The 21616-nt window shown below is 34.7% G+C and overlaps 1 protein-coding gene across 2 annotated transcripts in view; it reads right to left on the bottom strand.

Moving 5' to 3' along the window:
- Positions 1-4299: 4299 nt before the first annotated feature.
- Vcan (versican) overlaps positions 4300-21616 on the bottom strand; it is a 103987-nt gene continuing 86670 nt past the window's right edge. For both annotated transcript variants that reach the window (XM_071612440.1, XM_027927644.3), the window contains 3 exons: positions 11473-11617; positions 6605-6787; positions 4300-6462 (listed from right to left, as the gene is read on the bottom strand). In XM_071612440.1, coding sequence (XP_071468541.1) covers positions 6335-6462; positions 6605-6787; positions 11473-11617 — 456 coding nt within the window. In that variant the 3' untranslated portion in view covers positions 4300-6334. The remainder of the gene's footprint in view (positions 6463-6604; positions 6788-11472; positions 11618-21616) is intronic.

Below are 21616 nucleotides of genomic sequence, written 5' to 3' on the forward strand. Positions count from 1 at the left end.
CTTAGTGCCTCACTTTTGCTGAGGCAGCTTTGAACTGCTATCCTCCTGCCTCAGCCTCCCGAGCCACTGGGATTACAGATGTATGCCACCATGCCTGGCCTCAGTTTTTAAATTTATTGTAAATCCTGCATTTAAAACTTTGCCACAGGTCTTTAAGAAATGGATATTTTAATCACAATATTTTATTCAGTTTTCCCTATAGCAAAAGCCTTTCTCACTGCTTCTTTATAAAACCAGAGACCCATTCATAAGCTAGAAAGTAACAACTACCTGACAGATACAACACATGCTCACAAATGCAGACTCTAGGTGCACTAAAAGCCTGATAAAACTGTGCAATGTACTACTGGTCTCCAAACCCAGACTGCCTACCTTGGAAGTAGGCCAACATACTCAAAGGAATTCACAGGCAATACCAAGGAAAGCAATTCCTAAAGCTTTACCATCCATATGGCATCTTTCCTAACACTCATCTGCCAAAAATGATGTTTGTAGTGGAGGCTGCAGTTCCACTTTTGTATCTCTCTTTTCATTAATTCTGACAAATTCTAGAATGTGTCAGAATCATCCAGAATGCTTTGCAAAAGCCTAGATTGCTGTCGCCTTTCCCAAAATCTCCAGTTCAGTGGGGTAGGTTCTGAAGATTTGCTCTTCTTAGAAATTCCTAGATACTATGTTGTTGTTTCAGGAAACAAACTTTGAAAACCAGAGACCAGATAACTGTCCTTTTGCTATTTCATTAAATAAATATATAATAACTTAAAACCAACCACCTTATGAAACACACCACTCATCAATTTCAAGTCTTATGTTGTGTTACCATGGAATGTAAATCTCTGAACAAAGCCAATGAATGATTTTTTATAACTGCAAGAAATGTTTTTCAAGTCAAATGTTTGTGAAAAAAATCAGAACTTCATTGTGCCATAGCTGAAAGGCAATGGAAAATAACTTTTGATAGAACACCATACAACTTTTTTTTTTTTTTTTTGAGGAGGATACCAAGGATTAAACTCTGGGGCACTCAACCACTGAACCATATCCCCAGCCCTATTTTTTGCATTTTATTTAGAGACAGGGTCTCATTGCATCACTTAGGATCACACTGAGTTGCTAAGGCTGGCTTTGAACCTGCAATCCTTCTGCCTCAGCCTCCAAAGCTGCTGGGATTACAGCCATGTGCCACCACATTGAGCCCACCATACAACTTTCGCCAATAAGTCTTTTAAGAGCATAAAAAATTGGGTAGCACTGTGTAATAAAACTACCATTTCCATCTAGTTATTTATGTGAAAAAAAAAAATCCCGGTGTTTAAGTCTATAAAAACAGAGTAGGAATAGAAGCTGCTAAACCATGCTACAATCTAATTGTAAGTTATGTTTATCCATGGAAAAGTGAATTGGGAAAAATATCTCTAGTTATATCTCACTAAGATGTGTTCCTAATACATTTTTAAAATTTATATAATTATCTTTCAAGTTTTGTAATGTTTTATATTATTTTGATCAATAAATTATACATCAAGAAATTATAATGATAGCTCAGTCCAAGAAACTGCTAAATTTTATAGCTTTATATTCAAAAGAAAAACTTAACTTTCAAATTTTAAGTACAAATTTTGATGCATATATATTTGGAACACTTTCAAACATGTAAATGTTTAATATTTAGAAAAATTCCATGGGGAGGGTCTAATGAAAACACTGAGTCCAAAGAAGATTTTAAAAAACATATGTAAAATTTCTGACTACCTAAAAATCTTCAAGTTTTTCTTAAAAGAATAGTGGTATGTATATATTAAATTATTGTGATATCTCACCCAGCATGTTGGTACATGCCTGTAATCCCTGCAGCTCAGGAACCTGGCAGGAGGATCATGAGTTCAAAGCCAGCCTCAGCAACAGGAAGGCACTAAGCAACTCAGTGAGACCCTGTCTCTAAATAAAATACAAAATAGGGCTGGGGATGTGGCTCAGTGGTCTAGTGCCCTGAGTTCAATCTCCAGTACCCCTCCCTACCAAAAACAGAAAAAAGAAAGAAATTACTGTGATATCTAAATTCCATTGAATACCTTTAAAAGAATGATGTATGTGTATATTTTAGAATGGTAACATTTGAAACATGCCAAAAATGACATCATATTTTTTTTACAATCGTTTAACTTCTTGATAAAATCAAATTTTGTTGATAATTTAAAATTTGAGGGGGTACATACATAGTATTAAATTTTTATTTTGATATAAACACTATCAAAAATAATTTAAAAGTAACTGCCTAAGGAGGTGAACTTTTATAAGGTTTGGCAGGGATCATTTGATGGACTCAGACTAAATTCTGAATTAAATTTCAATTAAAACTCAGACTTTGCTTATTCTGTAAACACCTTAACAAAATCCTTTCTTGTTCTATTTTGGCATTTGCTCTTTCTTGTCCAGCTGGGATCCAAACACATAGAAATGAGTAATGGTAGGAAAAGATTATACAGTCTTGAATGACTCATTCAAAGACCTTTATAAACTTTCTGTTTAGACTTGTTTTAGAAAATATCATTCGGGTAAATTATTCTGATTTGTTTAGCAAATATGAGTTGCAGCGCAGAAAACAAAAAGATGCACCAATATGAGAGCTAACACATCATTGTGGGCATTGCTCTTCAAAAACTGTTTCTCTGCACCTCTAAAATAAGGCAGAATAAAAAGAAGCACATAAAAATGGATATCCTTGAATCTTCAATTACTTGATAACATTTGTTACCTAGGACATATTTTGTCTCAGATTCTTGTCTTGGGGAATAGTCCCTCATAGATCATGCACAAAATCAACTCTGAACCATTTTTACAACCTATTTGCATTTTTTCAATCCACTTCCAAACTTGATAACTTTGTTGTAGATGATAAATGATTTCTAGGCAATTGGCTCATGGCTAATCTAATTCCTGCTCCCTACAATATATTGAAAATTCACTTCTGATCAGCAATGGTCTACTTACTAACACACTAAAATGACATTTCTCCCTATAAAAATCTCTCTTAACTCTTTTCCATTTCCAAATGGAAAGCCCACCTCTCTTAATAGCCCCCCATGACAGAGGCACATACTTCTTCCTGATGTGACAATCTTTAAAAATGTCCACTTCTTTACAAAAGACCACCTCTTGCTGACTTTGAGTAATACAAGTCTCCTTAAACTTCTCACTCTGTCCCAGTGTTCTGAACATCCCACAGATTCCACTATTTGTACATAGATACATCAAAAAGTAAGAGGATTCCAAATCTAATAAAGGCATATTTGCATGATGCAAATGACTGCATACTTCCGTGGGTCATTTCTATTCAACTTCTGTGTAAAAGAAATGATGGGATATGCACAGAAAGGACAAGCTCAAAAATGAAGAGAATCTCTTCTATGTCTATTCATGTTTGACTCCCTGAGTAGTTTTGATATTCCAAAAAAGAAAACTCAAAATAATTGTCAACCCACATTTGTGCTTTCTGATAGCTCCTATACAACATCATGATATATAATGAATTCTTTCAGATTGTTAATATAGATGCTGTATAAAAAAATGGGCTGTCATTTTTTTATACAGCAAGTCCCATAGAATGTCATGCAGTATAAAAAAACTTTATGTGGGTAGAGACATGTCTAGCTCATTCACTGATGAATCCTCTGGGCATAGCACAGTGCCTGGCACACACTAAAGACTTAGGAAATAGTGAACAAATAAAAAATGAAGGACTAGATGGATAACTGAAAAGATTAGAACTTGATGTCTTTGACATCTGATAATGATTTAGACATGATCATTTATCCAGTAAATTGAGCTCCTAAATATATAAAAATAAGGAACATAATGTTTTATGTTTTTCTTGGGAATGGCATGCAGTCTGTAGAGAATATCTGCTTCCACTACACACTAACTATGTACTTTTAGACACATAATTTGATATCACTCTGCTAGATCCCTCATCAAACAGTAACAGCATTCCTTTTATCTACCTTTTGTGAGATAATGTATGCAAAACACCTGGCCTGGTTCATAGGAAGCAGTCTCTAATGTGAGCTTTACTTTTCCTATTGCATATTTCTTTCGTGTTTGAGATTAAAGCATAGTATGTATGCAAAAACACTACCAGAATTACTGAATTTTTGCAAGTACACATATAATCATCATTTTATAGACATAAATCATTTCATCCAAGTCAGAAGCTGCTTCTCTATGATGGAACCATAATATAAAAATGTTGGTGCACATCGGGATTTAAAGTTATAAATAACCAGACAAGTCACAGTATAGTAAAAGAAGGATTTTAGGTTTCTTTGGTGAAACAAAAGCAGATATAAAAAGTTACAAAGATTTTAGATTTTCATTCACAAAAAAAGTCATTCACATTTTACACTATACACGTTATAATATAAATACAAGAAAGTATTATGTGCATTGTAATGAAAAAAGAAAAAACAAAAACCTAATAGGTCAACACCATGTTTTTCTGTGCTCTAGAACATCTAAGGGTGGGTTACATTTAATGCAGGAACCAAGGGAACTTGCTTAAAGACACCTTGTATGATTGTGAGCTATAGTCATTCTTTCTAAGCCAAAGAGTTTTGATGAAAAACAATCAATGTTGGGTTAACTCCCATCTGCTCTTTTTCTAAGTTTTCTTTCCCTTTTTTAAAAATTTAAATTAAATTTTTTATACTGATACATAAAAACATTAAAGGGTTACATACTTATGGGATACCATGTGATCATTCAATTCCTGTATACATTGTGTAATATTTAAATCAGGTTACACATGCCTATCTCCTCAGACAGGTGTCATTCCTATTTGCATTTTATTTGTTGTCTACCCTTCTTAATGTTGCTGTAACTGAAATTAGGGAAAGAGTTGTAAACGCCTTCTTCCCATTACAGTTTTTCTTCACACATTAAATTAAGTGGATAAGGATTCAAAGTCATCTTCAGCAGTCACTTTATTCAAATAGGAAGGAGAAAATGGAGTGGGAAGAGATAGGAGAAATTTCCACATATACACTCCACCTGATGGGAAGAAATGCCCACACTATCTCTACAAATACACTCAGGACATGGGCAAACACCACTTGCTGAAAGCCATACACTTTTCCACTCTTTTCATAGTAAACACTTGATGCATTCTATCCATCACATAATTTAATCAGGGACAAAGTACCTCTATTATATGTTCCAAACTGTGTGAGCAAAGTATAAAGGCTAACACTGAAAAGTAACTAGCATACTACACCAATTTTCAGGTCTTGGGGAAAATAACATCGAATAAATTAAATCAGTATGGCTTACTTCATTTATTTATGTATGCTTCACAGCTGCAGCATTCATACATGAACATTCAAAACTTTATAAAAGATTAAAATGGTTATATATACAAAATTTCTTTCTTTTTTTCTGCATGTGTGTGGTTTTAACAATCCCCCACCCTCCAGAGCCCTCAGTCTCTATCCATGTGAAATGCCTTGAATCTGTAACCTTACTAGAGTTAGTGTTATGAAAGCCATTAAAAAGTAGACCTGGTTGAGTTAATAATTAGCACTTTGACCCCTAAAAAAAAAATGCTCCTGGTCATAGAAAAGTCCTCTGTTCAGGCCTTTCTTGTGAGTGAAGAAAAAGGAATGCAGCAAAGAAGAGGTCCACAGTGGAGTCCTTAGTTCCATCAGGATCCCGTTAGCCAGGTTTTAGCATCACTCGGAGGCAAACCACACCTCTGACTGAGATGGATGCAGTGCGGTCCAAGGTTTTGTTTGCTAGTTGCCCAGGAAAAGCTATCCTCAGTCTTGCTGTCAGTCAGAGAGCAAGTGAAACCATTTCCAGCCTAAACAAACTACATATAAGCAGCCAAACCAATGATTAAAGACCTGTAAAGTCTCCATAATCATCATTAAATATGCCAGAACTCAGTGTGATTTTTTGTTTTATTTTATATACAGGATTAAAATCAACATTAAATCATCTTATTTACATGGCCACTGGTGCTAAAATTGAGTGTTTTAAATAGTACAGTAGGCTGGTGGACGTGATGAAATGGTCTGCACCGAGACAAATAGAAAACTAAAGAAATCGGATAGGCTGGAAACGCTCACTTTCTGCCCTCATTTACTTTCATTGTGTTTGCTTTCTTTTTAAATGCCAATACTTTCACTTAAAATGTTTTGGGAGCACAGCAACCCCAAATGACTGGAATGTGGCCCAAAAATCCAAACCAACTGATAATACTTCTCGAGGTGATAGGAAAGGCACAGGAAGTTAGGACTTTGGCTGAAATGATGAAAACACATATTCGCCATTTTAAGGATCAGCGCCTGGACTCCTGCCACCTCCGGCTCCAACGATGATCATGTTTTGATGTATTTACTGAATTGTCCTTTGCTGATGAGGAATTTTTAAAATATTTCTTAGAATAAGTCCTTTGGTATGCAGATGCTACATGGAAGAAAAGAAAGAAAGAAAGAAAACACAACAATATTACTTGCTCCATACCCTAAACTATCCATACCATGCCGAAAAATGAGGGTCTAGAAGTGGTTATAGCACGGTTGTCCATTCTTTCTAAAGGACCACTTACGGTTCATGCAGGTAATTTTAGGCATAGCCCATTTTCCATTTCCTAGGCATCGGATGGTTGGAAGGTGGCGTTGAATGAAACCATCTTTGCAGTGATATCTAATCAAGGAGTTGATTTCATAACGAGGTTTCATCTTTCCAAAAGTCTTGGCATTTTCTACAACAGGGGGCTGGCCGCAAGCAACTAAGGAAAAGTAAATTTGGTTATTTCCAAATAATCTAAGTATTTCAATGAGTGTGGATCTCACACTCACTCTCTCTTTCTTTTCCTCTTTCTTTTATAGCACCAAACCAGACACCTTCATAAAAGGCAATCATCTAGAGTCAAAATTAAAAATTGTTCAAGACAAAAATTAATTTGAGTCTCTGGGCCTAGTTTGAATCTCAGATTAAGTTAACTTGAATCACATTTTATTAAAGAACCATAAAACTAAGTAATCATACATTCATTTGGCATGGCCACTTTTCTGAAAAATTCCAAATTACAAAGCACCTGACCTCATCACCCTCCCACAATTTTTATTTATTAGCCACCCTTGCTTGGGACAAGAGTGACTTCATAACAATTAGCTACTTATTATCACTTCCTGAGAAAATGTACAATGTATAATAACATTATAGTTTTAAAATGGGGAATACACTCCACTTATGTTTGTTTGCTCTTTTCTATTCTGTTTTGAAACAGGTTGAAATTATGAGTAGTAATCATGCCTCAGTTTTATAATTACAAATATAATTTTAAACTCTCGAGAAGAGTCAATAAGGGCAAAGCTAGAAATACTTATTTATCATTTTAAATTAAAATGAAAAATTCTAATCATCAAAAAAACTTTGCCATAAATAGAAATAATTTTAAAAGTAGAAATAAAAATTCCTATTTCAAAATTCAAGAAATGGAAAAATGATCTAATCAAATTTGTATTAACCTATATATCTATTCCATATTAGCATATTTATTTAAATGATACTTTTAAAATTGCTACAAATTTATTGTTTAGCTGCATTATTTCTTTAATAGAAATGTAACAACTTAACTGGCATTTCTTATCCATAGTTGAGGAATTCTGACACCACAGATCCATAAGAATATTTCACTTGTCTCAGGAATAATGCAAATCTTCAGTGAGAGTATGGCTACCAAGAACCTTATTACCTTATATTAAAAGTTTATAATTTTTAGACTTATTTGCATATTCAGAAGGCTGTCTAAATTTGCAATGACAAATTTAGGTTTGAAGTAAATGTTTAGTTTCTCTAATTTAGTTTTGCTTGATTCCAATCTGGATACCTGTGTACTGCTTCTGTTGTAATGTGAAAAGCTCATATAAGCTCATATAGCAAGCATCAGAGAGAATGAGATCCAAGTGGTCCAAGACTAAAATGATCAATTAGATCATTCATTATTGATTCTGTGCTATACTGGTGAATTAGAAGTTGTTTTTATTATTGGAAGAAGAGAATTGAATGATTTCTTCTAAAACTATTACTATGTGAACACTATTAAAAAAGCTAAAATAATTCGGCAAGTATGATATTGGCAAGGACAGGAATATAGACTAGAAATAGATCCACACACAGATGTCTTGATATTTTATAGAAACAACAGTGTAGAGAAGGGGAAAGGGTAGTTTTAAAACTTGGACAGTTGGTATTCATATGGAAAAATATATTTAGTCCCTTACCTCAGAGAATATATGAAAAAATCAATTCCAGGTGGTTTAAGTATATAAATATAAAATACAAAACTATAAAATATTTCAAAAATAATATTAGAATAGCTTTATGACTATAGGGTAGGTATAGATTCTTTTAGACATAAAAAGCTTTAAACCATAAAGGAATATTTGACAATTAAGAATTCTGTCCATCAAAAAATGCCCTAAGGGACAGTTACAGTGGCATATACCCATAATCCCAGCAATTCTGGAGGCTGAGGCAGGAGGATCACAAGTTCAAGGCCAACCTCAGCAATTCAGCAAGTTCCTAAGCAACTTAACGAGACCCTTTCTCAAAATAAAAAATAACAAGGCTGGGGATGTAATTCAGTGGTAGAGCATCCCTGGGTTCAATCCCTACTTCCAAAAAAAGAAAAGAAGCCATAAAATAAGGTCAAAGACAATTTACAAACTAGGAGAAGTTTGTAGCATATATAATTGTCAGGTATTAGTAATAAGACTATAAAAATAACAACAAATCAATATATAGAAGATCAGCAAAAATATCAAAAATAAGCAAAAGACACAAACAGAAACTTTACCAAATAAGAGCGATATATAACCTACAAGTATTTGAAAAGATATCCAGGGAGAAGTTTTGAAGAAGTGTTAAATTAAATCACAGAGGTATTATTTTATACCCACCATATTGGCAAAAATTTCCAAGTCCAATAATACCAAATGTTGGCGAAGATATGGAGTGACAGGACCTCTTACACAGAGCTGCTGGGAGTGTGAATTGGCACAACTCCTTTGGTAAATAATTTGGCATTTTCTAGTAAATTTGATGACAACATGTATCCTATGAGTCAGCAACTTCACTTCTGGAAATATACCTGATGGAAACTTCACAAAAGCCTACCAAGAACAAGTTTACAGATGTTCATAGAAACATTGCTATGATGTTACCATAAACACCGACTATAACCCAAATGTCCACTGACGGGAGAACTAACGAATAAAATACAAGGACATAATGAAATGGTCCACAGCAGCACAAACAAAGGAAATATCAGTTACATGCATCAACATAGATAAGCTTCACAAACACAATGCTGCACAATGAGAAAGGCAAAGTAGAGAAAATATACAGTATGATTTTGCTTATATAAAGTTCAAACATTGACAAAACTAAACAATTTGTCATTTAGGGATACAAGCATATACCAGGGAATTGATTCACTGTCTCTGGAGGGGGAATTGGAGAGTAAATGAATGGAATTAGAAGGACACCAAAGGTGTTTGCATGGTGTGCATGAAGCATTCTTCTTTGAAAAAAAAAATGTCTTTCTTACATATTATAACCCTCTTTACACATATTTAATAATTAATTAAAATTATAATTACTTAGGTTGACTTAGACTTAAAGGCATTTAAAGTACCTGAAAGGAGAAAAGACTGTTTTACAGAAGTCTATAAACATTTATAAAACTCCTCTGGGCATTGATTAGAAAAAATCACAATTATATGTAAATAAAAATCAGACAGTGGGGAGATAAAATAATAAGTGTTTCTTCCTTCAATAAAGTAGAGCCATCACTTTATCATTCCCATTGGAAAATGTAAAGAGTAAAAACATCATTTTGTGTGTGTGCCTTTTTTGGCTGGAGGGCAGGAGTTCTCCGGCCATTTTTGCCATCTCCCTCAACACTCTTCCCCTTCCCAGAAACACTTGTCAATGAGACATTTTTGGCTGCCACTATACAGAGGAGATGTGAAGTGTAGAGGGTGCCTCTGGCATTCAGAATATGGAAGGCAGGAATGATGTTAACCATTTTCCAACGTACCGCACAGCCTCCCACCATTAAGAACGATCTGGCTCAAATTCAGATGAACTGCTGTTGAGAAGCCCTGCTATAGGAAATACAAGGATGTTTAGGCCATAAATAGAAAGCATGACTCCAGGGACTACTGGAAGACCTAAGAAGGCAAACATGACATATGGATAGAGACAAATTGTTTAGTAGAAACTTCTTACACAGGAAAAAATAAAACAGCAGATCCTTGATTTGCTGTTTGTACAAGTTCCACCACAGAAGTGCTGGAGTAGGAGGCAGGTCAGAAAAGCTTCTTATGGAGCCAGGGTATTGAGACTGAGCAGCAGAACAGCCACTGTTAAAGCCAAGTGTCTTTCTTCTCTTCTACTAGAGTCTAGTATTAGTGTTTTTAAGTCTTGCCTAAAATATTTATACAATGTGTATTTTCAGTTTTATTGTTTTTACATTTGAAGATGAATCAAATGGGTTTCATATTTTGCATTTGAACCATCTACTCTTACCAGAGGTTAGCCTCTGGACCAGACAGTCATATTTTAATACTATCACCAAAAAAAATGGTATTTAAAATTTTTATGAAATTTCAATTTGTTTAGAGAAGAGGACTATATAGCATGCTTTAGAAATTCAAACATATCAGCCAGTAATAAACACATGTTTACAAATTAGCGTTCTTGATAATTTTTTTTTTCTGTTTAATGTTAACCAAGCAATTCTCAGTATGGATCTTTCATTATAAATATCTTTATTTTGTCTCATCTTCAAAGTATTTAATTAAAGAGGCAAGGATGGAATTTTTTTGGTTTCATGGTTTATAAGCATAAGATAAATATTCTAAGGGAATGATTTAAAAACTATAATGCCTACAGAGATCAAGCAATTAGAAAAATAAGGAAAAGACTGAATGAAGACTGCAATGAGCTGGAGACCAAGCTCTTACCAAGGGAGGGTGGTGGCTCTCAGCGCCCTCTGCCTCCCTCTACTGACAAACTTGAACATGGGATATTAATACCACATCTTCTTATTTTATGAGTGCCAAAAATCCAGAATATTTTATAATATTTTCAAATTTTTAACTCTTGACCACTTTTAAAAAATATTTTCTCTTCATAAAATAACGAGATCTTAAGTCCTTGGGCTAGCAGGTGTTCTTCTTAAAGATACTACCTGGAATTTTTTCTATATAAATCCACACTGGTATGTTAAGCAAGTGAAATCTGAGGTGAGGACAGCACTGAAAACAAACTAACTTTTTTGAAAGAGTTCACTAACTCTTCTAGAGCAATAAGAAGTGACAACACATATCCAGTTTGTATTCTTTCTGATTTCCATTGATCACTGAAATGCAGATTACAGAATATTAACAGGGTAATTGTTACCTGTTCCTTTCTTGCAGGTATAAGTGAGATGGTAATTGCAGGGAACATCATTCCATTGACCATTCTCATGCCAAATGATCACAACACAGTCTTCTCCAGCAGAAAAGAAGCTATCTGGCTGGTTGGGTCTCCAATTTTCATATTGCTGTAAAAAAAATTGAAAAAAAGAAGGATGACTATTTGATGGTCAAAGTGATAATCAATCTAAACTGATGGACTCAACAATTTTTGTGGAACCACATAGCTGAAATAATTTCCATGATGAAGACTTTCAAACTCAGAATAGAGAATATATGTGTCTCATGGTGTTTGTTTAACAAATATTTATTTTTTGGCAATGAGATATCTTTGAGGAATTTTGGTCAAGATATCCTAGATTTCTAAGTACATAATCTGCTGTCAATTTAAGAAATTGTATTGTATTATTATCATTGAACTCCTACTGGTACCTAACAGCATCATGGTTATTTTTATGTCCTTTAAAATGCATAAAACGTCAGACCCATTTTACTTTTTATTTTCCAAAGTACTTTATTTGGCTATTTTCTGTGTTTTCCCTACCAAATATTTCCTTATTATCTTTAATACTTAGGACATTAGAATCCTCCCCCCAAAGCATTTATTTATCTAGCTATAAACTCAAATGTAATTACTATACTACAAAAAGACTATAATTTTTCTTCTCAGAAAAGAAGTGGTTTTAAAACTTTTACATATGATAAACACCTAGATTTTCCATAAAATAATTTGTGAAAAGACAAAAATTTGAAAACCTCTACATCTCTTTCGATCACTTTGCTTAGCTTTAAAGACCTCCTCAATCAAGCCAAAATTAAGATAGGAGACTGGAGATTCCAGCCATGAGAAGAAAGAGAGAGAGAGAGAGAGAGAGAGAGAGTCTTTGAAGAGTAATAAAATTGCAGAGAATGAAGGGAAGCTTAATGAAGTTGCTTTTTTGCCAAAACACAGATGGAGGGCGTTTTTATTTCTCTGGGGAAAACCTAATCCTGAAAGAGATTAATTTAAATCCTAGTCTAGTAATATGAATGGTACCATCGAGTTCTCCCCCAGATGGCCCTGGGAAGGATGCTCAGAGGACCACGCTCAGCAAAGCACTCTGACTGGCAGGTTTCCCTGCAACCAGGAACTGACCTTGGCTCTGAACTGGGTTTCTAATTATTTCTATATTTTTCTTTGCTTACTTCCTTTCCCTTGTCATCCCTCACACTCTACATACCAAGCCTCTTTTTTTTAAATTTGAAACTTCACTTTCATAGATAAGCAAATAAACAGAGGTATAAATGTCATGTTCTGCTTGTTGCTTGTTGTTTTTAACAGATGAATTAAAGCAGGATAAATTTTTTTAAAAAACCAAAAGAGTAAGAATTCATTAAATGAATTAAAACATATATTTAAGACTTTCCATGATCAAAAATTCCAGAGTTTTCCAAATATTTAATTTGAATTTCACAGCCCAATAGTTTCTAACTTACTTTCTAATTTGACCTCTTAAACGAAACCAGTAAATGTCTTCAAAGGTGGAAAACTTCCAACCTCCTATTTTCAAAGGTGGAATTTTCCAACCACCCAATATTATGTGTAAAACATTCTTTGAACCCACCCACATTGCCCATCTCCCTTTTCTTCTTCCTAACCTTTACTATTTATTGAATTTCCTCTAGTAAAATGTATGATCACTGTGGAAAGGATTTGGTTTCTTTTGTTTACTACTGTATCCTCAGTGCCACAGGAACTACATCAGGCACTAACTGATGATATTTAATAAGCAGCTTGATATTTAGAAATAACAAACCATAAAGGACATTACTTACACCTACTCTAATCAAAGATATTGCTTGCTGCTAGCAAATTACAGGTGAGAAAAAGCAGCATAGGTTAAGCCTTTCTGCAAAATAGTTGGTGACATGTATCAACAGACTTAAAATCTTCCTGTCCTTGGACCTTGTAATTCTACTTCTAAGATTTTATCTAAAAAATAATCAGAGGCATGAAGAACAACAAATTATGCTATAGCCAGATAAAAAGAATACTATATAGCCATTAAATATTTTGTATTTAAAGAAAATTTAAGGAAATAAGAAAGAGTAAAAGTAGTATTAAATTAAGATATGTAATGATACAGATTTTACATACTCTCAGACCTCCCCCCCCCCCCGCTCTTTCTCTCCGTGTGTGTGTGTGTGTGTGTGTGTGTGTGTGTAAGACTAAAGGGAAATACATTAAAATCTTAGAAAGCTGTATCCTAATGAGACTGTAAGAAAATATTTTATTCAATGAATTTTTACAAATTTTCTAAGTTCTTTCAGAGTGAGCATAAATTATTTTATATCAGTAAAAAGTGGTCATTATAAAATGTTCTATGCATTTTTCAGAAAACACTCAGATTTTCTAGCTAAATTTTTGCATCCCTCCTCAACAAATAACATTTTAAGTCAGAAAAATTACTCAAGTGCCATGTATTTTCAACTGGCATTCCCTCCTGATCTGAACAATATCAGTCTCATTTTCCACAGGGAAATGAAATTCAAATTCTATGCTACTTAAGTGATTCTTGGGGTTTAAGTTGCCCAGACCTCTGGTAAAAAATTTAATTGTCTTTGGTGAGAATTACATTTGGCTTGTAGTAATGATTTAAAACGTGTGTTCCTGTTGTTGCTTGGCAGAGCTGTGGCTTAATGGTGCAGGACCAAATTTTAGCTGTATGGTTTTTATAAGAATGTCTGACACCCACAGGCATGTCACAGTATTACCTCATATCTGAGCGCTCCATTGTGCACATTTATTTTGGCTAGGATGCTTTGATTTTGCTCCATATTATTGCCAAACTGACTTAGCAAAGGAAACGCTAGTTTTCTGAACAACTTTCTTTGTTTCCTCCTTAATTCTTTTATAGCCTTATTTAACGTTACTTACAGGGAGAAAGATTATAAAAAATAAATAAATAAATATGACTTCAGGTTCCAAAACATATTTCCTTTCTTTCAGTTCAATGTTAGGAAGAAATCCCTCCTCAGGAAATCAATTCTGAGTGGAATATAACAGGTCCTCTTTTCATATACAGTGCCTCTTTCTTACATATGGATATAGATTTTTGGCAGAGAGAAACTTACCACCTCCCACCTGGATTTTTTTTCTCTCTCCTCATATAGAATTATGAGCAAACAACTTGGGCAATCTTTTCTTAACTGACCCACTTCTGGACTGGTTGGGCGCAATAGGAATTATTCTAAAAAGTCAGCATGGGTTGAGGAAATTCATTTTAACACCTTTGATATAAACAAATGCCAGTCATGCCTCAGCCTGTCAGTGCCTCAGGTACTCATGTTTCCCACTCAAAACCCTTACCTCTTGTTACCTCCCCATGGATAAGAATTAGACCACAAGAATTAGATTGCCAGGAAAAGAACCCTAAAATTACATTGTACTTTCATTCTCTTCTGCTGGCAGAGAAAATCATGACATAAAATTCAAAGGGTCAACATGGAGGAAAGCCAGCTCACATGTAAACTTTTCTTGCATTTTATTATAAGATAATTATTTCATATCTATTATGAAATAATATTATTATTAAATTGCTTTATTTTTTAAGTTCTAATTAAATAACGAGCTCTCCATGACTGTAAAAAAGAAAAATACCAAAAAAAAAAAGAAAACCATTTCAATTAAATTGGATTCAGTCACTTTTCAGTTATTGTTTTCTCTTTCTCCCCCAAGTTGGATTCAAGTAAATCAGCTGCCAAAATAATAAAATGATTCAAAAAACCCTGGGCACAATCCAACACTTAGTAAGTATGGTTCTTGGTTCTCTCACAAGAAAACTGTCTCCACCAACCAGAGTGTGCATTGAAAACCAATTCTAACACTGAAAGGAAAAAAAAAAAAAAAACCTCACAGCAAGACTGAAGTTCTTCATCACTCTACCAAAATATAAATGCTGATTATTTCACTCCAAATAACCTTCCTTGTAAAAAAATTTACTCCTCTCTCACATTAACATAAAGGGGACGATTCGTCCTGAAGGAAGGTCTTTGGCAGCAGGCACAACTTCCCAGGCAACATCCCTCACCTGAGAGTGACTTCACACCTTTGTGAATGCACTGGTTTTCTCACTACAGTAGGAGGAGAGCTACTCTCCTTTCCAGTCTCCTCAATTTTCCCATTTGATTCAGTCATCATACTGGGGGCAGGAGGTGAGGGGTAGTGTTGCCTGTGGAGAAGTCTCTGCTTTTGAAAGCTATCAATAATCTTCTAAATTTAGACAGGGTCACAGCAGTACAAGGTGAGTCTCTGGTTGATTATATAGTGTGGACGAGGTCCTAAAGGTCATTCAGAGATACCAGGTGATTTTCTCTCTCTTAAAGACACACTACATGGACATGATCAATGGCTGTAAAATTTCAGCAGATAACTAGCATTACATTATGAGAGAAACAAACTGATAAGATGGGATATAACTAATTCACCTTTTCCTTATGCAGTGATAGGGAACTGACTTTCTGCTACGGTTGGTATAGCATGTGTTCAGAATATACACAAGATTTAGAATTAAACCAGGAGCTCCCCACCTACTTTCTTTTTAAAAAGGAGTTTCCTCAGGTTCAGCTTTGATAATTGCTTGAAAGAAAACAAGGTCATCTAGTATTAATTACGGCTGAAACAGCACACCTCAGCTAGTCTTTAGGTGATAGATACAGAAGTATCTAACTGTGAAGAAATATGTGAATTGTTGGGTAGAAAAGATGAAGGGCTGGTGCAAGAAAGGTTCTTGCAGCATAGAATGGCTCAATTTTGCATACTCCAAAACAATGTTTGTTTTTTTACACACCAAGAGTTTTAAAGAGTTTTTTTTTAAAGGAAAACCTTGAGGGCACAAGGTCCAAGAATTTCTAGAACATTAGAGAATCTTGCTTTTAAATCCCTTTTTATCAATATCTTAAGACGAAGAAGTTCTAAAAGCAACTGTTTTTATCAAAACTTAAGCAATAATGAATGCTTCTTCAAAATACTCAACCCATTTCACATTTTTTCATTGAGTTAATTTAACTTAGCTAAATAACTGCAAAGAAAATCAATAATCACTGCTTTTCCTAAAGAATCATATACTCTGTTTAGAATCTCTTGGTGTCATTTCTCTGCTCATTCCTAAATGGCACAATATAAATAAAAAGAAAACAGAATTGTTGTAGACATCTAAAGTTAAATTTCATCTCCTTGTGAGTCATAAGTTTGTGATTCACATCTCCCTCTCAGGAACACATGTGAGCATGAACACACACATGCACACATCTCATATATACACTGCCAGTATTCTTGGCATTAGGGAAAGGCGTGGCTAAGCCACGTATTCACACAGACTTGTGTAGCAGATAAATTCCTGGCAAAAAATAGTAGAGAAAAACCAAAATGGTCAGGAGAGTAGATAGGAACCGACCCCAAAGCTGAGCTGCCCATTATGTAAACTTGAGACCTGATCCAACAATCCTAAATACTAGCCAGCCACTGATTACAGTTCAAATTTGTGCTTCCTCATGTATAAATGGAACTTCAAGTCTTGAATCTGTAACTACCAAGGACCTACCATATCTATATTTTTTCAACTTCAATGCAGTCATCTTCTACTGTTTCAAATTTACTATAATTTAGGTTATCTTGAATGGACAATTAAAGACTATGTTTTGGAAAAATTATGATTTTGCTAAACATGAACAATCACAGATATGCTGTTGATAAAAACTGTTATTGACACTTGTCCCAGGAGTCCCTTCTATGACACAATACATGTCATGATTTTTAGGAGAATTTACTAAACTTCAAACTATAATTTGGAATTTTTTTTCTGTGAACAATCCACTTACTTCTCTTTGCCTACCCTCTAAACACAGCTAATTCAATTTATAATAAGAATTTCATGGAAAACCACAAACATCTTCTAGATTCACCTGCCAAGGAAACTAGCCAAGGAAAACCTTCTGCAGGGTTCTATTACCTGAATAAAGTGAAGGTTCAGGAAACACAAGCCCTGCTCTTTGCTTTATTTGCTAGAATTGTGCTAAACATGTGACTACACATATTAACTTCACACTGGAATTGAAAAAAAAAAAACTCCCCTTGTTCCACATTTCACTTTTATGTTTACAATATCATGAACTCAATACTAGAAATTTCAAACTACTTAAATTGACAGGAACTTAGTCTGCAGAAAATACTATTCCTTCACAGATCTGGGTGGAGCTCCAGGAATGTCAAGTTTTGCAACACAAAATATACTAATACCACTAGAGGGCGATATATCTCCACTGTTACAAAACTATGGCACCAAATCCTCTAACAAAATGGAACTTAGAAATCCCCAAACAACCATCATTATTAAGTCCATGTGGCAAAAAAGATCAAAGGATTATCTGTGGTGTGTCCTCCCATTTTTATGAGTGAAAGCATTTGCTGGAAGATAAACCTCATCTAAATGGGGTTTTCCAATATGACTACATTCTATTTCATTACTGGCCACTGTAATTATAATCTGAAATTCTAACTAAAGCACTCATCTATGTCAGTTTATTCTTTTATCTTTTATGTTTAATATAATTTGCATGTTTAATATAATTTGATGGTTTACATCAATGTTGAAGTTTCACCAGGAGCCAAGTCAAGGCTAGAACATCCACCTTAGAACAAGGCAGATCATAAATATCTATGTACACAGTCAAAAGGTCTCCTAGATAAGATTTTAGGGGAAAACTTATCTAGATTAGCTCTGAAAACATGATACCTGTACTAAAAGCTGACTTCTATGTGTGTGATCTCTCTCTCTCTCTCTCTCTCTCTCTCTCTCTCTCTCTCTCTCTCTCTCTTTCTCTCTCTCTTTAACCTGGGACCCATAGTGATATTGCTATATTCTCAGAACTACAGCTTAAATCCAAATACAACTAATGCCAAGAGTGAGTAGATAACCATTATAGAACAAAAGCTAATTCCAAGTGGAAAATATTTTCCCAAGAGGAGAGGTCTCCATTTAAAACACACATTAAGAAATTAGCTTTTCACTAAATAACAAACTTAGAATAACTACTCTGAGTTATCCCTAGCCTTTCAGATCATAGTTCAAATGGTCATCTGAAAAAAAGGTGATGAGGACCACTTATTACAGACATTACAACATTTGGTAACTTTAAAATGACGTGGGTTTTTTTTTTTTTTTCTTGATGACTCTGGTGCACAATGGGCATTTGTTTGCAGTCCCTGGTGTGTTTTTAACTTTGCTTTATTTAACTTGTTCAGGGCAAATGACTTCCCTACAAGGTAGATGTCTTCCTCTGAAACCTGCACTCTGGTCTGGGTCCTTATTTATTTATGTTTTAAGTGAGATTATGGTTTTTCTGTTGTCTTTTAGTTGAACGGGGTAGTTCTCTGACCCACAGCTTAAAATAAAAGAGCAGCTTTGTTTTAAAGGAGAAAGGGACATTTGTTTTGATATCACCACCCTATGCCTGCATCCTGGAGTTGGATCCTACCAACATGAATATGCTGAAAGGAAGAAAAACTAACTCAGGGTCTCCTGATAGTTGTTAAAGTGGCAATATGCCCATTATTTTCCAAGCTGGCAAATCCTCTGTGCAGGAGAGACAAACTGGCTGCTCCTGAGTACAACACTAATCTTGTGTAATAGCGTGAGCTCACTGCCTTACAAAGCAGTAATTATCAACAGCATTTTCAGAGGGATGTGAGTTACTCCCACTGTGAGACCACTGTGAAACAGGGGGCCCCAGGCAGAGCCCCATAGAGCAACTTGCATTTAATCCATGCAATGAATGGTGCCAGTGGGTCCTTTCACCCAGCTGTTTGCACGGGTCTTCAGTCATGAAATGCTAGGGATCCAAATGTGAAGAGAGAGGAGAAAGTGCCAAAACTCATTCAACTATTTCTTGGGGGCGTGGGGGGGGGTGCTTTTCCCATGGTTATGCATTTCCTTAAACTAAGTAGCAATTAAATTTAAACATCTGCGTGTGATTCTAAAGTTTCATAAAACCCTGTTGGTAAAACATCTCTGAGAGGGAACTGCGGTGTTGATAAGTTTCCTTCTTTTTTTTTTTTTTTTCTTTTTTTCAGAATAATCTTGTCAAGTGTGAAATGATTTTCCAGTGTAGGTAATTCTTGTTTTTCCAGCTGTTCAACCTATCACTAGGTATCTGAACTCCGTGGAGAGGGGTTTTGTGTTATAGAACTACCCTATGACTCTGTAATTCTCATGCAGATTCAGAAGAACCAGTTCTTGATTTCAAATCAAATTAAACTGCAGCACAAGTAAGATTTTTCATTATGAACTCAGTGGTCTTGGGTTGGAAGGAATCTGGGAAGTCTTCCACTCATTAGAAATATGTTAAAGAATGAGGAAAGAGCATATGTTTTTCTTGGCTGTTAGGTTAATACAATGAAGCCTGTGACATTTAACATAATTAAATTAACATTGATAATGCAGTGTGACTTGTTCACAAAGAAGTGGCATTTGGCTTGGAGCTAAAACCACACCACAGCTGACACATCTGCAAATATTTTATGGAAAGTCTCCTGAGATTTTCAGGTAGAAAATGGAAAACTTAAGGGTTTGGGCTGGGGGTAGAATTTTTAAAATATATTTTTATTTTTTAAATGGTCCACAATAATTATATGGGTTCATAGAGTATGGTGTAACATTTCAATACATGTATGCAGCATGTGATAGTCACATCAGAGTAATTAGTATATCCATCGCTTCAAACATTTATCTTTTCTCTGTATTGAAAACATTTACTCTCAACAAGTCATTTTAAATATTTTTTAAAAAGACGAAAAAAAACCCTGAAGTTTTTAATAAGAGTCTTTTGTTTTATATTATTTTCTGCCAAACTATGTGCAGTCCTTTCAAACAAGCAGAAACCTGCAAACAAGCTTAGAAAGCACCGGAATGAGTTAATACTCCCGATTCTCTTTTCAGTGTCCAAGACATCTGGGAGAGGAAGGAGGATAGGAACTTTTGTGTTTATAGAAGGGTAATAATGATACATTCCTGCAGAAGAGGAATAATGGTTTATGGCCTATGACTTTTTACTTCTTTGCTCTGCCCCTTGTTAAGAGTCTCTTTCTGGCTTATGGGCTATTCTTTATTGTTTCTATTTTTTTTTTTCCAAAGCTGTGATGTCTCACAATGGTTTGCTTAATAGAATGATAAGTTGTCTCATGAAAGAGGAAAAGAAGTCTCTGGATTTAAAGTCAGATCCAGACCTATCTGACAATTCCTGTGCCTCAACTCTAATCACCTAGGAGAGAGGGCAAGTCATATCACACTCCAGCAATACCAGCTTGCCAGAGTGCACTACACCAATCAAAATGAAAAAAGAAAGTTTGGTTATCTTCAGAAATATTTTTATGTAGAATTTTTAAGTACAAAGTTGTGTGGTTAAGGCACCTAAGAATTCCCACTATCTCCTAAATTGTGCTGTCCCATGGACACAATATGGTTTTCAGTTGAAAAAAAATTCTGACAATTATTTTGCCAGGAAGTATATAGACAGAGAAATATAAATGATTCCAAAATGTTTCTTGATGTCTGGCTTCCTCTGTGCTAGCATGATAAGCTTCAGACAGCGGATCAATAAATGAAGTTCTCACTTACATATAGCAATCAAATCATCCTTGGCCAAGCAATTCAAAAAATCAAATGGGCTGATGATATTTAGGAGTGTTATTTCCTTTTACTTATTTCACTACATTTGGATATAAATGATAAAATTTTTTTTTAAAAAAAAAACATGTTTTTCTTCAGAAAAGACATTAAATATGTGTCTAATTCAGGGGGAAAAAATTTCCCTCAAATTTTTAAGTAATTGTTGTTTTCTTACAGATTCATAGGAAAATCTGCCCTGATATCACTCAGACATTCAGGAATGGCAGAAGCCAAAGTATACTTTCCATCTTTAACCTTTGAAGTTCATTACAAAGGTATTCCTAGGGGACAGCCATGGACACAACTGTCATCATTTCCAATAGAAACATTTGTTTCCTTTGGGATTAATACCTGTTGCAAGATATTATGTTCACCTATAAACTTCTGTTATTGAGAAACACATATTTTTTTTCTTTTTGCCAT

Source organism: Marmota flaviventris, chromosome 5 (assembly GCF_047511675.1).
Source record: "Marmota flaviventris isolate mMarFla1 chromosome 5, mMarFla1.hap1, whole genome shotgun sequence".
In the NCBI taxonomy this organism is placed as follows: domain Eukaryota; kingdom Metazoa; phylum Chordata; class Mammalia; order Rodentia; family Sciuridae; genus Marmota; species Marmota flaviventris.